General features: G+C 41.7%; 1 protein-coding gene across 4 annotated transcripts in view; it reads left to right on the top strand.

The window, feature by feature from the left end:
* grik5 (glutamate receptor, ionotropic, kainate 5) overlaps nucleotides 1-27500 on the top strand; it is a 146883-nt gene that overhangs the window by 105459 nt on the left and 13924 nt on the right. For all 4 annotated transcript variants that reach the window (XM_031786407.1, XM_031786396.1, XM_031786421.1 and 1 more), the window contains 6 exons: nucleotides 2091-2269; nucleotides 2917-2970; nucleotides 7401-7559; nucleotides 7883-8035; nucleotides 10390-10494; nucleotides 11150-11257. In XM_031786407.1, coding sequence (XP_031642267.1) covers nucleotides 2091-2269; nucleotides 2917-2970; nucleotides 7401-7559; nucleotides 7883-8035; nucleotides 10390-10494; nucleotides 11150-11257 — 758 coding nt within the window. The remainder of the gene's footprint in view (nucleotides 1-2090; nucleotides 2270-2916; nucleotides 2971-7400; nucleotides 7560-7882; nucleotides 8036-10389; nucleotides 10495-11149; nucleotides 11258-27500) is intronic.

Below are 27500 nucleotides of genomic sequence, written 5' to 3' on the forward strand. Positions count from 1 at the left end.
TACAGTATAAAGACTGAGAGCAACTTACAATTGTTAGAGCTATCAGACTATTGATTTAATGATTGATGCACAGCTCCAAAGAGCTGTAATTCTGTTTCAGTCTCATAAAATGAAGAGCTCCTCGCCTCTTCATAGACTTGCCACTTTGAACATGAGACCCTTTGAAACTGCACACCGATATGATCAGTGATTTTGATGTGATACACAGGCCTACTACCTTCCATCCATTTGCTGATGTGAGATGTGAGACTTGTGTCTATTTGATGTGTTCACAAAAAGCTTTTCTATTTGGAAGAGGTTTTTAAAGCAACAGGTACGGTAGTCATGGTGATATAGTGATTGCCTGTGCAGATGAGGCTCTATATTTGTCTGGGAAGTGATCTTGTCAAGGTTACCGTTACCCACAGACTCTCTGACCCACTTGGCTGTGGGAGCTATCGCCGTGCCGAGCTGCTGGTTGCCATGGCTGCAGAAAAGGTGCTAACTGACACTCAACAGGCTGACTGCCTGACTCCCTCCACACACACGTACAAACAGTCAGTGTGCTGCAGAGAGATAGACGATTAACACACCATGGTTACAACCAACGGGTTTTCATATTTTTCCATCTACTTCCTTCGAATGGCTTTCAGGATAAGTGGACGTTATGTGTGTGTGAGATAGGGCCGCCGTCCATCACATATCAGATGTAGTGATGAGTAATGCAAGGAGACCAAGATGGTTTCTTTTTTTCTTCTTATAGTGTCCATTCTGTTGCTGCATGGACAAAGATGTTTTATGTTGATTTCCAGGCATTTTCCTTTTTTTTTCTTCACTGAAACGTTTTTGGGGAGGTTTCCTTCTCTAGTTATGTATGATCAACGTCCAGCTATTAATCTAGTGCCATTATGCAGTTTTTATGAGATGGATGAGGTCAGAGGAAGGAGAGGAGAGAGGGAGGTGGTAAAAAGGGATCGAGAGAGAGGAAGCAAGAGCTGGAGAGAGGAATAGAGGGACAGGGGAGAGATGATGAGAAAGGAGATGGAGAGCAAAGGGGAGAGTGACCAGGATAGGAAAAGAAAGAGAGAGAGAGAGATACAAAAGAGCTAGAGCAAAAGATGGAGAGGTTAGCAAAAGAGAGAGAGCAGCTAGAGAGAGAGACAGAAGGAGAGGTTAGGTTAGTGAGAAAGTGTGATAAAGAGAGAGAGGAAGCTAGAGAGAGAGACAGAAGGAGAGGTTAGGTTAGTGAGAGAGTGTGAAAGAGAGAGAGAGGAAGCTAGAGAGAGAGTATTGATTTTTCTCCTCCTTCAAACTAATTAACGTTTTTGGCCTGGTTCAGTGATTACCACACTGCTTACAGGCCTGCTCTCTGGGAGGCTCCTGTCTCTCCCTCCCTCCTGTCCCTCCCTTCTCTCTCTCCCCTCTGGCTCCCTGTGAAGCTCCCCAGACGCTGGTAGCTCCTTTTATTTACTCATCTAGCAGCGTTTTACTAGAGAATATAGAATTTGAATGGGAATTAGAATTTATATTCTAAACCCCAAGGACCTTTCCATAGTGTTTGGCCCAGGGACTAGCTACAGTACTGTATATATGCAGTACAGAATGCTTTGAGGAACGAAGCATCATGTGTTGATGCATCATGTTCTCACCGGAAACATTTGATATTGTGAATGCCAATGGGAGAGAAAGAAGTAGACGTTCATTTAGCTTTCTGTTTGGCTTGTCCCTAGTGGGTCTTGTTGCTATGTACGTGGCTAAGTAATTACCAGGCCGTCCGTAGTGGATTGGTGGGTCAGTTTTTTTCAATTGCTTTCAACCACATCGTCCCTCTCAGAATAGGATACATTTCACAGTGCTATACAATATGCATGCAATAGGCAACAATGTCAAATTCTAGATATTCTATGTCAATGCCACAATGGTGGGTTAGCACGATATAATTATTGAATCTCCCCAGAACCTGATTTATAGGATCTCTTGTTAGAACTACCAGTATAGCACACTTTCTATGCATTTTACAATGCCATGTTAAATTAAGTCTCAAAATGTCTCTGTTATTCTATCCCTTCTCTTCCCCTTCTCTCCGGCTCTCACCCGGCACCGCCCCTCAGGCCTTCTGCGATTGGAGGAGCTAGTGCGGCGCTTCCTGATCTCCAGGGAGACGCTGTCAATCAGGATGCTGGATGACAGCCTGGATCCCACCCCTCTGCTGAAGGAGATACGAGACGACAAGGTGGCCACCATCATCATCGACGCCAACGCCTCCATCTCCTACCTCATTCTCAAAAAGGTCAGGGGTCATGCCTCAAAGGCTTTTATAGAATAGCTACACGAGTGGCCCATGTCGCAGTTCTGAGATCAGGCTGAGAAGTTGTACCTATTGACTGATTTGGAGAGCAACAATGGTTCAATTATCTTAAGCAGCTGAAATCATATTGACAGCTTGACTATTTGACGTGTTGTAATCCATATTCAGTGGTGATAATGGGTCCATAGGTCTTATGATGATTTATATTCTACAGCCTGTAGCAACAGCAGTCAGAGCACAGGAGTGACTCAGAGATTGGCCTTTATATAGAACTGTGTCTGTCTGTCTGTCTGTCTGTCTGTCAGTACATGCATTACCACTGCTCTCTGCTTCTCTGCTCTCTCTGCTCTGTCTACTCTCTGCCTTAAGCTTTATTGTGTAAGTTTGACAATTTAACACTGTGGTTGTGGTAAGCTCTCTTTCCATCCCCCTCCCCCTCTCGTCATCCCTCTCTCTCTCTCTCTCTCTCTCTCTCTCTCTCTCTCTCTCTCTGCTTCTGTCCTTCTCACCCTCACTCTGTCTCCTACCACTACCACATATATCTTCCCCCCTCTTCTCTCTTACTTTCTATCTCACTCTCCTTCTCTCTGTCTCCCCTCCCTCCTTCGCTTCTCTCTCTCTCTCCACAGGCGTCAGAGTTGGGGATGACATCAGCGTTTTACAAGTACATCCTCACCACCATGGTAAGAACGCAACAATGCCTCTTAGCATTCCTGCCATCTTTCTACCTTTCCTCTCCTCCGTGTCCTTCCTTCCGCCTCATTCCCACTCCCTTTCTTTGTTCCTGGGCATGTGTGAGGGACGGGGCCAGGGGCGTGCCACCTGGGAGAAACACATTACAACACAGAGAGAGAAATACACTAAATGACCAAAAGTATGTGGACACCTGCTCCCTGAACATCTCATTCCAAAATCATGGGCATTAATATGTAGTTGGTCCCCCCTTTGCTGCTATAACAGTCTCCACTCTTCTGGGAAGGCTTTCCACTAGATGTTGGAACATTGATGCGGGGACTTTGCTTCCATTCAGCCACAAGAGCATTAGTGAAATTCGGCACTGATGTTGGGCGATTAGGCCTGGCTCGCTGTTGGCGTTCCAATTCATCCCAAAGGTGTTTGATGGGGTTGAGGTCAGGGCTCTGTGCAGGCCACGACAAACCATTTCTGTATGGACCTCGCTTTGTGCACAGAGGCAATTTCATGCTGAAACAGGAAAGGGCCTTCCCCAAACTGTTGCAACAAAGTTGGATGCATAGAAGTGTCTAGAATGTCATTGAATGCCGTAGCATTATGATTTCTCTTCGCTGGAAATAAGAGACCTAGCCCGAACCATGAAATCCGGGGAAGAAATTTAACAAACTGAGTTGTTGGGAAGGTGCCACGTTGAAAGTCACTGAGCTCTTCAGTAAGGCCGTTCTACTGCCAATGTTTGTCTATGGAGATTGCATGGCCGTGTGCCCGACACCTGTCAGCAATGGGTGTGTAAAAAAAGCAGTTAAAATATTTTTTTATATAATTGAGGTTAAAGGTAACATATCTTCAGAAATTATAAGTGATGTAAATCTCAACCATTTATCTTTTCCAGTGATGAAAATGTCTCATGGGATGGTGGGGTATGCAAAATGGGTCAACTTTGAGTACCTTTATCGCTGGAATGTTTTGGCATTCAGGTCCAAAAAGTCACATTCTAAGCACTACATGGGCAAATATGTAAGGAAATCAAATCAAAAAGGCTGCTGTCAAAAATGGATTGAATTCAAATGGATTTACCCTGAAGACATTTTAAATGTTATGTTCTCAAATGTATTTTTTTTAAACATTTATTTCACACCATATAAACATACACAAACAAACAACTCCATCTCCTCTGTCCAGTCCTACATGCTCACACCTCCATCCCTTGTGCCTGGCCACACCTCCATCCCTAGTGCCTGGCCACACCTCCATCCCTTGTGCCTGGCCACACCTCCATCCCTTGTGCCTGGCCACACCTCCATCCCTAGTGCCTGACCACACCTCGATCCCTTGTGCCTGGCCACACCTCCATCCCTTGTGCCTGGCCACACCTGCATCCCTTGTGCCTGGCCACACCTCGATCCCTAGTGCCTGGCCACACCTCCATCCCTTGTGCCTGGCCACACCTCCATCCCTAGTGCCTGTATTATTGTCACTTATTAAGCAACGTAAGTATATATTTTTATGGTCCACTTAAAGGATTGCTGTAAATTTTAAATACTGAGATTTTTGAGTGTTTTAAAAATATTTTTAGCAAAGGTGGCATTGACTTTTCAATAGTTGTCAGGTATATCAGGAGATCATCTGCAAATACGTTTAGTTTATATTCATGTTTACCAATACTGATATCTGTTACGTTTGGGTCCTGTCAAATTATTTCTGCAAGTGGTTCAATTGCCAGTGCAAACAGGAGGGGGGAGAGGGGATATCCCTGTTTTGTGCCCATTTCTAAAGCAAGTTCATCAGATAATGTATTATTTGTAGAGATTACATTTAAATTTGCCTTTTGTATTACTAAGTCTGTCAATCTTATCGAATGCATTATTTATTAAGTCAGCTGCTAAAATAATAGTTCCTTTCTGGATTTGATCTAATATTGCTTAATAAATTCTATAAAGAAAACACCAGATTTTCCTATGGTGGGATATACAGTACAATGAAATCTATGTGTATTTTTCACCATGTAAGGTACAAGGGAAAATTATGTGTTCTCATTTATCAGGATGCCTACATCTCTGCGGTTACTACAGTACATGGCAGCATAGGCCTCTCCAACTCAGCTCTTCATTAAATGTTCAAATTCTCCATTAAACTCTGCAAGAAAACCACATCTGCTGACAATTTGTTAAGTGTTCGAGAACCATATGCTTTTACTGTGATAAGTTGGATTTTGTTGGCCATGTATAGAATCACGGTTAACCTTAACTGTTTTGTCTATCATTGAAGAACCAAGTAAAACATTTTAGCAGACATGACATATGAGGGCGGTAGTTATTCCATAGAATGGAAGGATCATAGTATAAATACAGTACATAGTTATTGTATACATTACATATATAGAGTGTGTGGGCTGAGCAGACATATAACAAAACACACAAAAAAACATGAAGCAAAGTACTTGAGGTTCTATGGCTCTATGCCTTTTAGGGCTTTTTAGCTCTGACACCGGTCCTAATGTACCAAAAAAACGGATAATACATTGTTCATACGTGGATAATACATTGTTCATACGTTTGAAGAAAGACTGGCACTTAAGTACTGTGGTTGGTTTGTATTACCTTATAAATGAAATGTAAGGCAGGGTAGCCTAGTGGTTAGAGCATTGGACTAGTAACCAAATGGTTACGTTGTACAATTTTACAACGAGTTTACAAGTCATAAAAAAGAAATACAATTACATTGTATTATAATTACGTCCTTCCTTCTCTCTCCCAAACCAAATTCATCCCTCTCCACCTCCCCCTCCCTGTTCTCACCCCTTTACCACACCCAAGCCAAGCTTATCCCCACCTCCCATCTTTGCTCCACCTTGCCCCAACAAGCCAACATTGTCCCTACCTCCCCTCCTTGTCCTCCCTTACCCACCCAGGCCAAGTTTATCCCAACCTCTGTCTCCCGCTTCTTCTCAAACACATTTACACCCCTCTATACATGTACTGTAACTACTCATCCATTCTCCTTCATTCACACACAACCTATACCCATGCCTCCGCACACCCATGTTCTCCCGCCCTCCTACACATATTCATATTCACCCTCCTTCACTCTCCCATTCATATGCACAGACACATACCCACACATACACCCACTCACACCCCCTTGCCCACACAAATACACATCAATAGAACAATTATTTACAATTGTTGACTAACATGCTATATTTCCTCTTTTATATTGTATTTTCAGTGTTCATGTATCTCATTGGCATTGGCTAATTCAATTGTTACTTCCAAGAGAAGAACAGTTAATTGGGGACAATAGAATCTAGATTGTATTGGCGGGAGGGGGAAGGAATATTGTCTCAATTTACCATAAGTTGGTCTGGGGCATCCCTGTTTGTAGCCTAGTGTGCTTATCTGTTTTTCTCCGCTTCTGCCTCTCTTCAGGGCACTGGTCTCTCTTTCAACTGGAAGTGTTTCTTGCAGCCTGATCAGGGCTTCATCAGCGCTTGTGAACTCCATTCTCTGAGTTCCCTTCCATACCTACAGTACTGCTGGGAATCAGAGTTGAGACTTGATTCCTTTTTCCTCCGGTGACTATCTGATCGGAATGAATTGCTTGCGTTTGTTTCTCAGTCTAGAAGACAGGTCCTGGACGAATCAAATGGACTCGCCGTGGACCTTGATTTCTTTATAACCCTGTGCCCTCAGAATGTTGAATTTGGTCTGATAGTCCCACAGATTTAGCATTATTCTGCTTCACGCTGATCCGATGTCTTCGCTCCAGATCCTCCTGTAATACATCCACACTAAGCTCCTCCAATATCAGCTTGATCACATAGCTGGAAAGGTCTGCTTTTTTCTTTTCTTCTGGTAGGGACAATATTCTCGTATTATTTGGTCTTGATCTGTTTTCTAGCTGATCCAGTTCATCTTCTAAAGTTTGCGCCTTTGTTTCCAGAAGGCCAATTTTATTGTTTCATCCACGCACCCGCCCTGAATATGCATAGCTTACATGATAGAATCTACTTTTTTAACAACAGATTGTAACTGTTGTTTGTTTTGGTGAGAACTGAATATCCTTCAGCTGTTCGTTGCTCTCATTTGCATCTCCAAGTTGTTTTTTGTCTTTTCCTCTAAGGGAAGGCATGGCTTGTTGGGTTTGAGTCTCAGCTTCGTTTTACTCACAGATTGGTTTGCTGTTGTGTATAACTGACCAGCTGCTTGGGGATATATTGATCTATCAATTTTAAAGGCTTAATGTGAACTATGTTGTCTGGCCTCTACATATATTCACAGTTTTGACGGTACAAAACAGAGCTACTATCTCCCCATGCGTTGAAGGGGGTACGCGCATACTCTGCTTCGCTCTCTGGTTCTGTTTCTGAGATTTCATACATGTCACTCACCCAACATATCATCTCCTCACCCTCTCCCAGGATTTCCCCCTGCTGAGGCTGGATGACATAGTCGATGACCAGTCCAACATCATAGGGTTCTCCATGTTCAACACCACCCATCCATTCTACCTGGAGTTCATCAGGAGTCTCAACCTGTCCTGGAGGGAGGGCTGTGATCTCATCTACCCCGGGCCTGCGGTATGTTCTACCAGAGTGTTACATTCACACATCCCTGTGTCAGCTGGTGCATACCTTGTTTTAACTGAGAAATTGTATGGTAACAAGTGTTAGTTCCTGGTGTGTAGGTATCAAATGGTCCATATGGACGCTTGTCTCATTGAATCACCAAATACAGACACCAAAATTTAATAGAGTTATTACTATGTTATGAACCATGTTACCTCTTCCTCCCTCCTGCAATTTCTTACCCACCACCCCTCTTCTCCTCCCTCCTACAACTCTCTTCTCCTCCTGCCCATTTCTCCTCTCTTTCTCCGGTGCACCTCCTTCTCCCCCTCCAGTTGTCATCAGCGTTGATGTTTGACGCGGTGCACGTTGTAGTGGGGGCTGTGAGGGAGCTCAACAGGAGTCAGGAGATTGGAGTCAAACCTCTCAGCTGCACCTCTCCTCAGATTTGGCAACACGGCACCAGCCTCATGAACTACCTACGCATGGTCAGTACACACACGCACGCACGCGCAGGCACATGAACACACACAAGAACCCACACACTTCACTTTCATTTTGAGTCTTCATTTGACAAAGAAGATAGTTGTTTCTTCTCATACCAAGATATCTTCAATTTAGATACCAATGGCAGCCACATTGTTAACCTCTCTGGGATTATGTGGGACGCTAGCGAAAACACCAGGGAAAATGCAGAGCGCCAAATTCAAATAAATTACTATAAAAATCAAACTTTCATTAAATCACACATGCAAGATAGCAAATTAAAGCTACACTTGTTGTGAATCCAGCCAACATGTCAGATTTCAAAAGGCTTTTCGGCGAAAGCAAACAATGCTATTATCTGAGGATAGCACCGCCGTAAACAAAGAGAGAAACCATATTTCAACCCTGCAGGCGCGACACAAAACTCAGTATTTAAAATACAATTAATGCCTTACCTTTGACGAGCTTCTTTTGTCGGCACTCCAATATGTCCCAAATGGTCCTTTTGTTCAATTAATTCCGTCGATATATATCCAAAATGTCCATTTATTTGGCGCGTTTGATCCAGAAAAACACTCGTTCCAACTTGCTCAACGTGACTACAAAATATCTCAAAAGTTACCTGTAAACTTTGCCAAAAAATTTCAAACTACTTTTGTAATTTAACGTTAGGTATTTTTTTACGTAAATAATCGATAAAATTGAAGACGGGATGATCTGTGTTTAATACAGGAAGAAAACAAACTGAAGCATGCTTTCTGGTCACGCGCCTCTATCTAACAGTACACTTCAAGTGACCCTCGTTCAAGATGGCCATACTTCTTCTTTACACAAAGGAATAACCTCAACCAATTTCTAAAGACTGTTGACATCCAGTGGAAGTGATAGGAACTGCAAGAAGGTCCCTTATAAATCTGGATTCCCAATGAAAACACATTGAAAAGAAAGTGACCTCAAACCAAAAAAATCTGAACGGTTTGTCCTCGGGGTTTCGCCTGCCAAATAAGTTCTGTTATAGTCACAGACATGATTCAAACAGTTTTAGAAACTTCAGAGTGTTTTCTATCCAAATCTACTAATAATATGCATATCTTATCTTCTGGGGATGAGTAGCAGGCAGTTGAATTTGGGCATGCATTTCATCCAGACGTGAAAATACTGCACCCTGTCACCAAGAAGTTTTAAACAAAAACTACAGCATATCAGTCCGTCACAATCCTGTCCTGCCCACCATGTCGTTGTGTTGGGTCACACTCCTGTCCTGCCCACCATGTCGTTGTGTTGGGTCACACTCCTGTCCTGCCCACCATGTCGTTGTGTTGGGTCACAATCCTGTCCTGCCCCGCATGTCGTTGTGTTGGGTCACACTCCTGTCCTGCCCACCATGTCGTTGTGTTGGGTCACAATCCTGTCCTGCCCACCATGTCGTTGTGTTGGGTCACACTCCTGTCCTGCCCCCCATGTCGTTGTGTTGGGTCACAATCCTGTCCTGCCCCCCATGTCGTTGTGTTGGGTCACACTCCTGTCCTGCCCCCCATGTCGTTGTGTTGGGTCACAATCCTGTCCTGCCCCCCATGTCGTTGTGTTGGGTCACACTCCTGTCCTGCCCCCCATGTCGTTGTGTTGGGTCACAATCCTGTCCTGCCCACCATGTCGTTGTGTTGGGTCACACTCCTGTCCTGCCCCCCATGTCGTTGTGTTGGGTAAAACTCCTGTCCTGCCCCCCATGTCGTTCTGTTGGGGTCCAGTGTTGTTGGTGGTTCTGTCCTGTCTGTCTGTCTGTCTGATCCATCCATCCATCCATCCATCCGGCACTCCTCCTCCCTTGTTATTTTTCGTTATTTGACATGGCTGGTTGTCTGTGTGTCTCATTGACGAGCTGTCTTCATGGCTGCCTGTGCTCCATCTCTCTTTGTCTCCTCGGTACAGGCCTATCTGTCTCTGTTATCAAACCACTGGGTGTGTTCCATCTTCACCACCACTCCATTCATCTTAGCTCTATCAAGCTCTGTCAGCACTGTCACACTGTGTACTAGATATGTGTAGTGTAAGTATAGTGTTCTCTCTCTTTGTCTCTCTGTATCGCTGTCGCTCTCTCTCTCTCTCTCTCTGTCTTTCTCTCTTGTACCTTTTCTCTTTCTCTCTCAATTCATTAAATTCAAATTAGCTTTATTGGCTTCATAAATAATCTGTCTCTGTCTCTGTCTCTGTCTCTGTCTCTGTCTCTGTCTCTGTCTCTGTCTCTGTCTCTGTCTCTGTCTCTGTCTCTGTCTCTGTCTCTGTCTCTGTCTCTGTCTCTGTCTCTGTCTCTGTCTCTGTCTCTGTCTCTGTCTCTGTCTCTGTCTCTGTCTGTCAGGTGGAGTATGATGGTCTGACAGGCCATGTGGAGTTCAACAGTAAAGGACAGAGGACCAACTACACCCTGAGGATTCTGGAGAAACACCGCAGGGGTCACAGAGAGGTCAGAGGGCACTGGGATTATAGAGAAACAGTGTTTGACACAAAATGGCTTCTGTGTTGACAGTAATCCTTCATAACAGTGACATTCTAGCCGTATAATTAGAATGGGTTATGCTATGGAAGTGCTTTGTGATTAGCTAGCTACAGTATGTACTTAACGATAACACCAGCTGAGGACTAAAGACTAAATGGAACAGCAAAATCAATGGTTGTTTTTGGGTTGACATTTGTGATATGAGACTCCAAGAGGATCTCCAAAATGTAGCACTCGTATTGTAATTAGATGGTTTTCTATCTGAACGTGAAGGTCTTTAACGTTCTACATTTCAAACACAGTGAGGGTGCTGACATCTATCTACAACGCTCCTAGAAATATAGGGCTTTAGAAAAAAATTATACTTATATCTTTATTAGAGCCATTTAGAGCTATCTGAGAGATGTATGTGATCATATAGTTTATCTTCATATTGTTGATCAAAATACCTTGGGCTTGTCCTCTGGATTCTAGTTCCTTCTTGTTTTCCACTGTCACATGATTTACTGTACCTCCTGTATAATCACACACATCCTGCAATTATTATCCCCCCCCCCCCCCTCTCTCTCTCTCTCTCTCTCGCTCTCTTTCTCTTTCTCCTCTCTCTCTCTCTCTCTCTCAGATTGGTATCTGGTACTCCAACAACACACTGGCTATGAACGCCACCAGTCTGGACATCAACGTCTCGGAAACACTGGCCAACAAGACCCTCATCGTCACCACCATATTGGTGAGGTCAAACCCTTTATTATGACCACCATATTGGTGAGGTCAAACCATTTATTATGACCACGATATTGGTGAGGTCAAACCCTTTATCGTAACCATCATACTGGTGAGGTCAAAACCTTTATTATGACCACTATACTGGTGAGGTCAAAACCTTTATGACCACTATACTGGTGAGGTCAAAACCTTTATTATGACCACCATACTGGTGAGGTCAAAACCTTTATTATGACCACTATACTGGTGAGGTCAAAACCTTTATTATGGCCACTATACTGGTGAGGTCAAAACCTTTATTATGACCACTATACTGGTGAGGTCAAAACCTTTATTATGGCCACTATACTGGTGAGGTCAAACCCTTTATTATGGCCACTATACTGGTGAGGTCAAAACCTTTATTATGGCCACAATACTGGTGAGGTCAAAACCTTTATTATGGCCACTATACTGGTGAGGTCAAAACCTTTATTATGGCCACTATACTGGTGAGGTCAAAACCTTTATTATGGCCACAATACTGGTGAGGTCAAAACCTTTATTATGACCACTATACTGGTGAGATCAAAACCTTTATGGCCACCATACTGGTGAGGTCAAAACCTTTATTATGACCACTATACTGGTGAGGTCAAAACCTTTATGACCACTATACTGGTGAGGTCAAAACCTTTATTATGGCCACTATACTGGTGAGGTCAAAACCTTTATGACCACTATACTGGTGAGGTCAAAACCTTTATTATGACCACTATACTGGTGAGGTCAAAACCTTTATGACCACTATACTGGTGAGGACTAAACCTTTATGACCACTATACTGGTGAGGTCAAACATTTTATTATGGCCACTATACTGGTGAGGTCAAAACCTTTATTATGACCACTATACTGGTGAGGTCAAAACCTTTATTATGACCACTATACTGGTGAGGTCAACACCTTTATTATGGCCACTATACTGGTGAGGTCAAAACCTTTATTATGGCCACTATACTGGTGAGGTCAAAACCTTTATGACCACTATACTGGTGAGGTCAAAACCTTTATGACCACTATACTGGTGAGGTCAAAACCTTTATTATGACTACTATACTGGTGAGGTCAAAACCTTTATTATGACCACAATACTGGTGTGGTCAAAACCTTTATGACCACCATACTGGTGAGGTGAAACCCTTTATGATGACCACTATACTGGTGAGATCGAAACCTTTATGACCACCATACTGGTGAGGTCAAAACCTTTATTATGACCACCATACTGGTGAGGTCAAAACCTTTATTATGACCACTATACTGGTGAGGACAAAACCTTTAATATGACCTCCATACTGGTGAGGTCAAAACCTTTATTATGACCTCGATACTGGTGAGGTCAAAACCTTTATTATGACCTCGATACTGGTGAGGTCAAAACCTTTATTATGACCTCGATACTGGTGAGGTCAAAACCTTTATTATGACCTCGATACTGGTGAGGCCAAAACCTTTATTATGACCTCGATACTGGTGAGGTCAAAACCTTTATTATGACCTCGATACTGGTGAGGTCAAAACCTTTATTATGGCCACTATACTGGTGAGATCAAAACCTTTATTATGGCCACCATACTGGTGAGGTGAAACCCTTTATGATGACCACTATACTGGTGAGATCAAAACCTTTATGACCACCATACTGGTGAGGTCAAAACCTTTATTATGGCCACTGTACTGGTGAGGTCAAAACCTTTATTATGACCACCATACTGGTGAGGTCAAAACCTTTATTATGGCCACTGTACTGGTGAGGTCAAAACCTTTATTATGACCACCATACTGGTGAGGTCAAAACCTTTATTATGGCCACTATACTGGTGAGGTCAAAACCTTTATGACCACCATACTGGTGAGGTCAAAAACTATATTATGGCCACTGTACTGGTGAGATCAAAACCTTTATTATGACCACTATACTGGTGAGGTCAAAACCTTTATTATGACCACTATACTGGTGAGGTCAAAACCTTTATTATGACCTCCGTACTGGTGAGGTTAAAACCTTTATGACCACTATACTGGTGAGGTCAAAACCTTTATTATGGCCACTATACTGGTGAGGTCAAAACCTTTATTATGACCACCATACTGGTGAGGTCAAAACCTTTATTATGACCACCATACTGGTGAGGTCAAAACCTTTATTATGGCCACTATACTGGTGAGGTCAAAACCTTTATGATGACCACCATACTGGTGAGGTCAAAACCTTTATTATGGCCACTATACTGGTGAGGTCAAAACCTTTATTATGGCCACTATACTGGTGAGGTCAAAACCTTTATGACCACAATACTGGTGAGGTCAAAACCTTTATTATGACCACCATACTGGTGAGGTCAAAACCTTTATGATGACCACTATACTGGTGAGGTCAAAACCTTTATTATGACCACCATACTGGTGAGGTCAAAACCTTTATGATGACCACTATACTGGTGAGGTCAAAACCTTTATTATGACCACCATACTGGTGAGGTCAAAACCTTTATTATGACCACTATACTGGTGAGGTCAAAACCTTTATTATGACCACCATACTGGTGAGGTCAAAACCTTTATGATGACCACTATACTGGTGAGGTCAAAACCTTTATTATGACCACCATACTGGTGAGGTCAAAACCTTTATGATGACCACTATACTGGTGAGGTCAAAACCTTTATTATGACCACCATACTGGTGAGGTCAAAACCTTTATTATGACCACTATACTGGTGAGGTCAAAACCTTTATTATGACCTCCATACTGGTGAGGTCAAAACCTTTATGATGACCACTATACTGGTGAGGTCAAAACCATTTTGACCACCATACGGGTGAGGTCAAAACCTTTATGATGACCACTATACTGGTGAGGTCAAAACCTTTATGACCACCATACTGGTGAGGTCAAAACCTTTATTATGACCACTATACTGGTGAGGACAAAACCTTTAATATGACCTCCATACTGGTGAGGTCAAAACCTTTATTATGACCTCCATACTGGTGAGGTCAAAACATTTATGACCACTATACTGGTGAGGTCAAAACCTTTATTATGGCCACTATACTGGTGAGGTCAAAACCTTTATTATGGCCACTATACTGGTGAGGTCAAAACCTTTATTATGACCACCATACTGGTGAGGTCAAAACCTTTATTATGGCCACTATACTGGTGAGGTCAAAACCTTTATGATGGCCACTATACTGGTGAGGTCAAAACCTTTATGACCACTATACTGGTGAGGTCAAAACCTTTATTATGGCCACTATACTGGTGAGGTCAAAACCTTTATTATGGCCACTATACTGGTGAGGTCAAAACCTTTATTATGACCACCATACTGGTGAGGTCAAAACCTTTATTATGGCCACTATACTGGTGAGGTCAAAACCTTTATTATGACCACCATACTGGTGAGGTCAAAACCTTTATTATGGCCACTATACTGGTGAGGTCAAAACCTTTATTATGGCCACTATACTGGTGAGGTCAAAACCTTTATGACCACTATACTGGTGAGCTCAAAACCTTTATGATGGCCACTATACTGGTGAGGTCAAAACCTTTATTATGACCACCATACTGGTGAGGTCAAAACCTTTATTATGGCCACTATACTGGTGAGGTCAAAAACTTTATTATGGCCACTATACTGGTGAGGTCAAAACCTTTATTATGCCCACTATACTGGTGAGGTCATGCACTTTATTATGGCCACCATACTGGTGAGGTGAAACCCATTATGATGACCACTATACTGGTGGGGTCAAAACCTTTATGACCACTATACTGGTGAGTTCAAAACCTTTATTATGACCACTATACTGGTGAGGTCAAAACCTTTATTATGGCCACTATACTGGTGAGGTCAAAACCTTTATTATGCCCACTATACTGGTGAGGTCAAGCCCTTTATTATGCCCACTATACTGGTGAGGTCAAGCCCTTTATTATGGCCACCATACTGGTGAGGTGAAACCCTTTATGATGACCACTATACTGGTGGGGTCAAAACCTTTATGACCACTATACTGGTGAGGTCAAAACCTTTATTATGACCACCATACTGGTGAGGTCAAAACCTTTATTATGACTACCATACTGGTGAGGTCAAAACCTTTATTATGACCACCATACTGGTGAGGTCAAAACCTTTATGATGACCACTATACTGGTGAGGTCAAAACCATTTTGACCACCATACTGGTGAGGTCAAAACCTTTATTATGACCACCATACGGGTGAGGTCAAAACCTTTATGATGACCACTATACTGGTGAGGTCAAAACCTTTATGACCACCATTCTGGTGAGGTCAAAACCTTTATTATGACCACCGTACTGGTGAGCTCAAAACCTTTATTATGACCACTATACTGGTGAGGTCAAAACCTTTATGACCACTATACTGGTGAGGTCAAAACCTTTATTATGACCATCATACTGGTGAGGTCAAAACCTTTATTATGACCACTATACTGGTGAGGTCAAAACCTTTATTATGACCACTATACTGGTGAGGTCAAAACCTTTATTATGACCTCCGTACTGGTGAGGTTAAAACCTTTATGACCACTATACTGGTGAGGTCAAAACCTTTATTATGGCCACTATACTGGTGAGGTCAAAACCTTTATTATGACCACCATACTGGTGAGGTCAAAACCTTTATTATGCCCACCATACTGGTGAGGTCAAAACCTTTATTATGGCCACTATACTGGTGAGGTCAAAACCTTTATGATGACCACCATACTGGTGAGGTCAAAACCTTTATTATGGCCACTATACTGGTGAGGTCAAAACCTTTATTATGGCCACTATACTGGTGAGGTCAAAACCTTTATGACCACTATACTGGTGAGGTCAAAACCTTTATTATGACCAACATACTGGTGAGGTCAAAATCTTTATGATGACCACTATACTGGTGAGGTCAAAACCTTTATTATGACCTCCATACTGGTGAGGTCAAAACCTTTATGATGACCACTATACTGGTGAGGTCAAAACCATTTTGACCACCATACGGGTGAGGTCAAAACCTTTATGATGACCACTATACTGGTGAGGTCAAAACCTTTATGACCACCATTCTGGTGAGGTCAAAACCTTTATTATGACCACCGTACTGGTGAGGTCAAAACCTTTATTATGACCACTATACTGGTGAGGTCAAAACCTTTATGACCACCATACTGGTGAGGTCAAAACCTTTATTATGACCACCATACTGGTGAGGTCAAAACCTTTATTATGACCACCATACTGGTGAGGTCAAAACCTTTATGACCACTATACTGGTGAGGTCAAAACCTTTATTATGACCACCATACTGGTGAGGTCAAAACCTTTATTATGACCACTACGCTGGTGAGGTCAAAACCTTTATTATGACCACTATACTGGTGAGGTCAAAACCTTTATTATGCCCACTATACTGGTGAGGTCATGCACTTTATTATGGCCACCATACTGGTGAGGTGAAACCCATTATGATGACCACTATACTGGTGGGGTCAAAACCTTTATGACCACTATACTGGTGAGTTCAAAACCTTTATTATGACCACTATACTGGTGAGGTCAAAACCTTTATTATGGCCACTATACTGGTGAGGTCAAAACCTTTATTATGCCCACTATACTGGTGAGGTCAAGCCCTTTATTATGCCCACTATACTGGTGAGGTCAAGCCCTTTATTATGGCCACCATACTGGTGAGGTGAAACCCTTTATGATGACCACTATACTGGTGGGGTCAAAACCTTTATGACCACTATACTGGTGAGGTCAAAACCTTTATTATGACCACCATACTGGTGAGGTCAAAACCTTTATTATGACTACCATACTGGTGAGGTCAAAACCTTTATTATGACCACCATACTGGTGAGGTCAAAACCTTTATGATGACCACTATACTGGTGAGGTCAAAACCATTTTGACCACCATACTGGTGAGGTCAAAACCTTTATTATGACCACCATACGGGTGAGGTCAAAACCTTTATGATGACCACTAAACTGGTGAGGTCAAAACCTTTATGACCACCATTCTGGTGAGGTCAAAACCTTTATTATGACCACCGTACTGGTGAGCTCAAAACCTTTATTATGACCACTATACTGGTGAGGTCAAAACCTTTATGACCACTATACTGGTGAGGTCAAAACCTTTATTATGACCATCATACTGGTGAGGTCAAAACCTTTATTATGACCACTATACTGGTGAGGTCAAAACCTTTATTATGACCACTATACTGGTGAGGTCAAAACCTTTATTATGACCTCCGTACTGGTGAGGTTAAAACCTTTATGACCACTATACTGGTGAGGTCAAAACCTTTATTATGGCCACTATACTGGTGAGGTCAAAACCTTTATTATGACCACCATACTGGTGAGGTCAAAACCTTTATTATGCCCACCATACTGGTGAGGTCAAAACCTTTATTATGGCCACTGTACTGGTGAGGTCAAAACCTTTATTATGGCCACTATACTGGTGAGGTCAAAACCTTTATGACCACTATACTGGTGAGGTCAAAACCTTTATTATGACCAACATACTGGTGAGGTCAAAATCTTTATGATGACCACTATACTGGTGAGGTCAAAACCTTTATTATGACCTCCATACTGGTGAGGTCAAAACCTTTATGATGACCACTATACTGGTGAGGTCAAAACCATTTTGACCACCATACGGGTGAGGTCAAAACCTTTATGATGACCACTATACTGGTGAGGTCAAAACCTTTATGACCACCATTCTGGTGAGGTCAAAACCTTTATTATGACCACCGTACTGGTGAGGTCAAAACCTTTATTATGACCACTATACTGGTGAGGTCAAAACCTTTATGACCACCATACTGGTGAGGTCAAAACCTTTATTATGACCACCATACTGGTGAGGTCAAAACCTTTATTATGACCACCATACTGGTGAGGTCAAAACCTTTATGACCACTATACTGGTGAGGTCAAAACCTTTATTATGACCACCATACTGGTGAGGTCAAAACCTTTATTATGACCACTACGCTGGTGAGGTCAAAACCTTTATTATGACCACTATACTGGTGAGGACAAAACCTTTAATATGACCTCCATACTGGTGAGGTCAAAACCTTTATTATGACCACTATACTGGTGAGGTCAAAACCTTTATTATGACCTCCATACTGGTGAGGTCAAAACATTTATGACCACTATACTGGTGAGGTCAAAACCTTTATTATGGCCACTATACTGGTGAGGTCAAAACCTTTATTATGGCCACTATACTGGTGAGGTCAAAACCTTTATTATGACCACCATACTGGTGAGGTCAAAACCTTTATTATGGCCACTATACTGGTGAGGTCAAAACCTTTATGATGGCCACTATACTGATGAGGTCAAAACCTTTATGACCACTATACTGGTGAGGTCAAAACCTTTATTATGGCCACTATACTGGTGAGGTCAAAACCTTTATTATGGCCACTATACTGGTGAGGTCAAAACCTTTATTATGACCACCATACTGGTGAGGTCAAAACCTTTATTATGGCCACTATACTGGTGAGGTCAAAAACTTTATTATGGCCACTATACTGGTGAGGTCAAAACCTTTATTATGGCCACTATACTGGTGAGGTCAAAACCTTTATTATGGCCACTATACTGGTGAGGTCAAAACCTTTATTATGACCACCATACTGGTGAGGTCAAAACCTTTATTATGACCACCATACTGGTGAGGTCAAAACCTTTATTATGGCCACTATACTGGTGAGGTCAAAACCTTTATTATGGCCACTATACTGGTGAGGTCAAAACCTTTATGACCACTATACTGGTGAGCTCAAAACCTTTATTATGGCCACTATACTGGTGAGGTCAAAACCTTTATTATGGCCACTATACTGGTGAGGTCAAAACCTTTATTATGACCACCATACTGGTGAGGTCAAAACCTTTATTATGGCCACTATACTGGTGAGGTCAAAAACTTTATTATGGCCACTATACTGGTGAGGTCAAAACCTTTATTATGGCCACTATACTGGTGAGGTCAAAACCTTTATTATGACCACCATACTGGTGAGGTCAAAACCTTTATTATGGCCACTATACTGGTGAGGTCAAAACCTTTATTATGGCCACTATACTGGTGAGGTCAAAACCTTTATTATGGCCACTATACTGGTGAGGTCAAAACCTTTATTATGACCACCATACTGGTGAGGTCAAAACCTTTATTATGACCACCATACTGGTGAGGTCAAAACCTTTATTATGACCACCATACTGGTGAGGTGAAACCCATTATGATGACCACTATACTGGTGGGGTCAAAACCTTTATGACCACTATACTGGTGAGTTCAAAACCTTTATTATGACCACTATACTGGTGAGGTCAAAACCTTTATTATGGCCACTATACTGGTGAGGTCAAAACCTTTATTATGCCCACTATACTGGTGAGGTCAAGCCCTTTATTATGGCCACCATACTGGTGAGGTGAAACCCTTTATGATGACCACTATACTGGTGGGGTAAAAACCTTTATGACCACTATACTGGTGAGGTCAAAACCTTTATTATGCCCACTATACTGGTGAGGTCAAGCCCTTTATTATGGCCACCATACTGGTGAGGTGAAACCCTTTATGATGACCACTATACTGGTGGGGTCAAAACCTTTATGACCACTATACTGGTGAGGTCAAAACCTTTATTATGACCACCATACTGGTGAGGTCAAAACCTTTATTATCTTTATTATGACTACCATACTGGTGAGGTCAAAACCTTTTTTATGACCACCATACTGGTGAGGTCAAAACCTTTTTTATGACCACCATACTGGTGAGGTCAAAACCTTTATTATGACCACTATACTGGTGAGGTCAAAACCTTTATTATGACCACCATACTGGTGAGGTCAAAACCTTTATTATGACCACTATACTGGTGAGGTCAAAACCTTTATTATGGCCACTATACTGGTGAGGTCAAAACCTCTATTATGGCCACTATACTGGTGAGGTCAAAACCTTTATTATGGCCACTATACTGGTGAGGTCAAAACCTTTATTATGACCACCATACTGGTGAGGTCAAAACCTTTATGACCACCATACTGGTGAGGTCAAAACCTTTATTATGACCACTATACTGGTGAGGTCAAAACCTTTATTATGACCACTATACTGGTGAGGTCAAAACCTTTATGACCACTATACTGGTGAGGTCAAAACCTTTATGACCACCATACTGGTGAGGTCAAAACCTTTATTATGACCACTATACTGGTGAGGTCAAAACCTTTATTATGACCACTATACTGGTGAGGTCAAAACCTTTATTATGACCACCATATTGGTGAGGTCAAAACCTTTATTAGGACCACTATGCTGGTGAGGTCAAAACCTTTATTATGACCACCATATTGGTGAGGTCAAAACCTTTATTAGGACCACTATGCTGGTGAGGTCAAAACCTTTATTAGGACCACTATGCTGGTGAGGTCAAAACCTTTATTATGACCACTATACTGGTGAGGTCAAAACCTTTATGACCACCATACTGGTGAGGTCAAAACCTTTATTATGACCACTATACTGGTGAGATCAAGACCTTTATGACCACCATACTGGTGAGATCAAAACCTTTATTATGACCACTATACTGGTGGGGTCAAAACCTTTATTCTGACCACTATACTGGTGAGGTCAGAACCTTTATTATGACCACCATACTGGTGAGGTCAAAACCTTTATGATGACCACTATACTGGTGAGGTCAAAACCTTTATTATGACCACCATACTGGTGAGGTCAAAACCTTTATGATGACCACTATACTGGTGAGGTCAAAACCTTTATGACCACTATACTGGTGAGGTCAAAACCTTTATTATGACCACCATACTGGTGAGGTCAAAACCTTTATGATGACCACTATACTGGTGAGGTCAAAACCTTTATGACCACTATACTGGTGAGGTCAAAACCTTTATTATGACCACCATACTGGTGAGGTCAAAACCTTTATGATGACCACTATACTGGTGAGGTCAAAACCTTTATGACCACCATACTGGTGAGGTCAAAACCTTTATTATGGCCACTATACTGGTGAGGTCAAAACCTTTATTATGACCACCATACTGGTGAGGTCAAAACCTTTATTATGACCACCATACTGGTGAGGTCAAAACCTTTATTATGACCACTATACTGGTGAGGTCAAAACCTTTATTATGGCCACTATACTGGTGAGGTCAAAACCTTTATTATGACCACTATACTGGTGAGGTCAAAACCTTTATTATGACCACCATACTGGTGAGGTCAAAACCTTTATTATGACCACTATACTGGTGAGGTCAAAACCTTTATTATGGCCACTATACTGGTGAGGTCATGCACTTTATTATGGCCACCATACTGGTGAGGTGAAACCCATTATGATGACCACTATACTGGTGGGGTCAAAACCTTTATGACCACTATACTGGTGAGGTCAAAACCTTTATGACCACCATACTGGTGAGGTCAAAACCTTTATTATGGCCACTATACTGGTGAGGTCAAAACCTTTATTATGACCACCATACTGGTGAGGTCAAAACCTTTATTATGACCACCATACTGGTGAGGTCAAAACCTTTATTATGACCACTATACTGGTGAGGTCAAAACCTTTATTATGGCCACTATACTGGTGAGGTCAAAACCTTTATTATGACCACTATACTGGTGAGGTCAAAACCTTTATTATGACCACTATACTGGTGAGGTCAAAACCTTTATTATGACCACCATACTGGTGAGGTCAAAACCTTTATTATGACCACTATACTGGTGAGGTCAAAACCTTTATTATGACCACCATACTGGTGAGGTCAAAACCTTTATTATGGCCACTATACTGGTGAGGTCAAAACCTTTATTATGACCACTATACTGGTGAGGTCAAAACCTTTATTATGACCACCATACTGGTGAGGTCAAAACCTTTATTATGACCACCATACTGGTGAGGTCAAAACCTTTATTATGACCACTATACTGGTGAGGTCAAAACCTTTATTATGGCCACTATACTGGTGAGGTCAAAACCTTTATTATGCCAACTATACTGGTGAGGTCATGCACTTTATTATGGCCACCATACTGGTGAGGTGAAACCCATTATGATGACCACTATACTGGTGGGGTCAAAACCTTTATGACCACTATACTGGTGAGTTCAAAACCTTTATTATGACCACTATACTGGTGAGGTCAAAACCTTTATTATGGCCACTATACTGGTGAGGTCAAAACCTTTATTATGCCCACTATACTGGTGAGGTCAAGCCCTTTATTATGGCCACCATACTGGTGAGGTGAAACCCTTTATGATGACCACTATACTGGTGGGGTCAAAACCTTTATGACCACTATACTGGTGAGGTCAAAACCTTTATTATGACCACCATACTGGTGAGGTCAAAACCTTTATTATCTTTATTATGACTACCATACTGGTGAGGTCAAAACCTTTATTATGACCACCATACTGGTGAGGTCAAAACCTTTATTATGACCACCATACTGGTGAGGTCAAAACCTTTATGATGACCACTATACTGGTGAGGTCAAAACCTTTATTATGACTACTATACTGGTGAGGTCAAAACCTTCATTATGACCACCATACTGGTGAGGTCAAAATCTTTATTATGACCACTATACTGGTGAGGTCAAACCCTTTATTATGACCACCATACTGGTGAGGTCAAACCCTTTATTATGACCACCATACTGGTGAGGTTAAAACCTTTATTATGACTACTATACTGGTGAGGTCAAAACCTTTATTATGGCCACTATACTGGTGAGGTCAAAACCTTTATTATGCCCACTATACTGGTGATGTCAAGCCCTTTATTATGGCCACCATACTGGTGAGGTGAAACCCTTTATGATGACCACTATACTGGTGGGGTAAAAACCTTTATGACCACTATACTGGTGAGGTCAAAACCTTTATTATGCCCACTATACTGGTGAGGTCAAGCCCTTTATTATGGCCACCATACTGGTGAGGTGAAACCCTTTATGATGACCACTATACTGGTGGGGTCAAAACCTTTATGACCACTATACTGGTGAGGTCAAAACCTTTATTATGACCACCATACTGGTGAGGTCAAAACCTTTATTATCTTTATTATGACTACCATACTGGTGAGGTCAAAACCTTTTTTATGACCACCATACTGGTGAGGTCAAAACCTTTTTTATGACCACCATACTGGTGAGGTCAAAACCTTTATTATGACCACTATACTGGTGAGGTCAAAACCTTTATTATGACCACCATACTGGTGAGGTCAAAACCTTTATTATGACCACTATACTGGTGAGGTCAAAACCTTTATTATGGCCACTATACTGGTGAGGTCAAAACCTCTATTATGGCCACTATACTGGTGAGGTCAAAACCTTTATTATGGCCACTATACTGGTGAGGTCAAAACCTTTATTATGACCACCATACTGGTGAGGTCAAAACCTTTATGACCACCATACTGGTGAGGTCAAAACCTTTATTATGACCACTATACTGGTGAGGTCAAAACCTTTATTATGACCACTATACTGGTGAGGTCAAAACCTTTATGACCACTATACTGGTGAGGTCAAAACCTTTATGACCACCATACTGGTGAGGTCAAAACCTTTATTATGACCACTATACTGGTGAGGTCAAAACCTTTATTATGACCACCATATTGGTGAGGTCAAAACCTTTATTAGGACCACTATGCTGGTGAGGTCAAAACCTTTATTATGACCACCATATTGGTGAGGTCAAAACCTTTATTAGGACCACTATGCTGGTGAGGTCAAAACCTTTATTAGGACCACTATGCTGGTGAGGTCAAAACCTTTATTATGACCACTATACTGGTGAGGTCAAAACCTTTATGACCACCATACTGGTGAGGTCAAAACCTTTATTATGACCACTATACTGGTGAGATCAAGACCTTTATGACCACCATACTGGTGAGATCAAAACCTTTATTATGACCACTATACTGGTGGGGTCAAAACCTTTATTCTGACCACTATACTGGTGAGGTCAGAACCTTTATTATGACCACCATACTGGTGAGGTCAAAACCTTTATGATGACCACTATACTGGTGAGGTCAAAACCTTTATGACCACTATACTGGTGAGGTCAAAACCTTTATTATGACCACCATACTGGTGAGGTCAAAACCTTTATGATGACCACTATACTGGTGAGGTCAAAACCTTTATGACCACTATACTGGTGAGGTCAAAACCTTTATTATGACCACCATACTGGTGAGGTCAAAACCTTTATGATGACCACTATACTGGTGAGGTCAAAACCTTTATGACCACTATACTGGTGAGGTCAAAACCTTTATTATGACCACCATACTGGTGAGGTCAAAACCTTTATGATGACCACTATACTGGTGAGGTCAAAACCTTTATGACCACCATACTGGTGAGGTCAAAAACTTTATTATGGCCACTATACTGGTGAGGTCAAAACCTTTATTTTGACCACCATACTGGTGAGGTCAAAACCTTTATTATGACCACCATACTGGTGAGGTCAAAACCTTTATTATGACCACTATACTGGTGAGGTCAAAACCTTTATTATGGCCACTATACTGGTGAGGTCAAAACCTTTATTATGACCACTATACTGGTGAGGTCAAAACCTTTATTATGACCACCATACTGGTGAGGTCAAAACCTTTATTATGACCACTATACTGGTGAGGTCAAAACCTTTATTATGACCACCATACTGGTGAGGTCAAAACCTTTATTATGACCACTATACTGGTGAGGTCAAAACCTTTATTATGGCCACTATACTGGTGAGGTCAAAACCTTTATTATGACCACTATACTGGTGAGGTCAAAACCTTTATTATGACCACCATACTGGTGAGGTCAAAACCTTTATGACCACTATACTGGTGAGGTCAAAACCTTTATTATGACCACTATACTGGTGAGGTCAAAACCTTTATTATGGCCACTATACTGGTGAGGTCATGCACTTTATTATGGCCACCATACTGGTGAGGTGAAACCCATTATGATGACCACTATACTGGTGGGGTCAAAACCTTTATGACCACTATACTGGTGAGGTCAAAACCTTTATGACCACCATACTGGTGAGGTCAAAACCTTTATTATGGCCACTATACTGGTGAGGTCAAAACCTTTATTATGACCACCATACTGGTGAGGTCAAAACCTTTATTATGACCACCATACTGGTGAGGTCAAAACCTTTATTATGACCACTATACTGGTGAGGTCAAAACCTTTATTATGGCCACTATACTGGTGAGGTCAAAACCTTTATTATGACCACTATACTGGTGAGGTCAAAACCTTTATTATGACCACTATACTGGTGAGGTCAAAACCTTTATTATGACCACCATACTGGTGAGGTCAAAACCTTTATTATGACCACTATACTGGTGAGGTCAAAACCTTTATTATGACCACCATACTGGTGAGGTCAAAACCTTTATTATGGCCACTATACTGGTGAGGTCAAAACCTTTATTATGACCACTATACTGGTGAGGTCAAAACCTTTATTATGACCACCATACTGGTGAGGTCAAAACCTTTATTATGCCAACTATACTGGTGAGGTCATGCACTTTATTATGGCCACCATACTGGTGAGGTGAAACCCATTATGATGACCACTATACTGGTGGGGTCAAAACCTTTATGACCACTATACTGGTGAGTTCAAAACCTTTATTATGACCACTATACTGGTGAGGTCAAAACCTTTATTATGGCCACTATACTGGTGAGGTCAAAACCTTTATTATGCCCACTATACTGGTGAGGTCAAGCCCTTTATTATGGCCACCATACTGGTGAGGTGAAACCCTTTATGATGACCACTATACTGGTGGGGTCAAAACCTTTATGACCACTATACTGGTGAGGTCAAAACCTTTATTATGACCACCATACTGGTGAGGTCAAAACCTTTATTATCTTTATTATGACTACCATACTGGTGAGGTCAAAACCTTTATTATGACCACCATACTGGTGAGGTCAAAACCTTTATTATGACCACCATACTGGTGAGGTCAAAACCTTTATGATGACCACTATACTGGTGAGGTCAAAACCTTTATTATGACTACTATACTGGTGAGGTCAAAACCTTCATTATGACCACCATACTGGTGAGGTCAAAATCTTTATTATGACCACTATACTGGTGAGGTCAAACCCTTTATTATGACCACCATACTGGTGAGGTTAAAACCTTTATTATGACTACTATACTGGTGAGGTCAAAACCTTTATTATGACAACTATACTGGTGAGGTCAAAACCTTTATTATGACCACCATACTGGTGAGGTCAAAACCTTTATGATGACCACTATACTGGTGAGGTCAAACCCTTTATTATGACCTCCATACTGGTGAGGTCAAAACCTTTATGATGACCACTATACTGGTGAGGTCAAAACCATTTTGACCACCATACTGGTGAGGTCAAACCCTTTATTATGACCACCATACTGGTGAGGTCAAAACCTTTATGATGACCACTATACTGCTGAGGTCAAAACCTTTATGACCACCATACTGGTGAGGTCAAAACCTTTATTATGACCACCGTACTGGTGAGGTCAAAACCTTTATTATGACCACCATACTGGTGAGGTCAAAACCTTTATTATGACCACCATACTGGTGAGGTCAAAACCTTTATGATGACCACTATACTGGTGAGGTCAAAACCTTTATTATGACTACCATACTGGTGAGGACAAAACCTTTATTATGACCACCATACTGGTGAGGTCAAAACCTTTATTATGACCACCATACTGGTGAGGTCAAAACCTTTATGATGACAACTATACTGGTGAGGTCAAAACCTTTATGATGACTACTATACTGGTGAGGTCAAAACCTTTATTATGACCACTATACTGGGGAGGTCAAAACCTTTATGACCACCATACTGGTGAGGTCAAAACCTTTATTAGGACCACTATGCTGGTGAGGTCAAAACCTTTATTATGACCACTATACTGGTGAGGTCAAAACCTTTATTATGACCACCATACTGGTGAGGTCAAAACCTTTATTATGACC

This window comes from Oncorhynchus kisutch, linkage group LG2 (genome assembly GCF_002021735.2).
Source record: "Oncorhynchus kisutch isolate 150728-3 linkage group LG2, Okis_V2, whole genome shotgun sequence".
Lineage (NCBI taxonomy): Eukaryota > Metazoa > Chordata > Actinopteri > Salmoniformes > Salmonidae > Oncorhynchus > Oncorhynchus kisutch.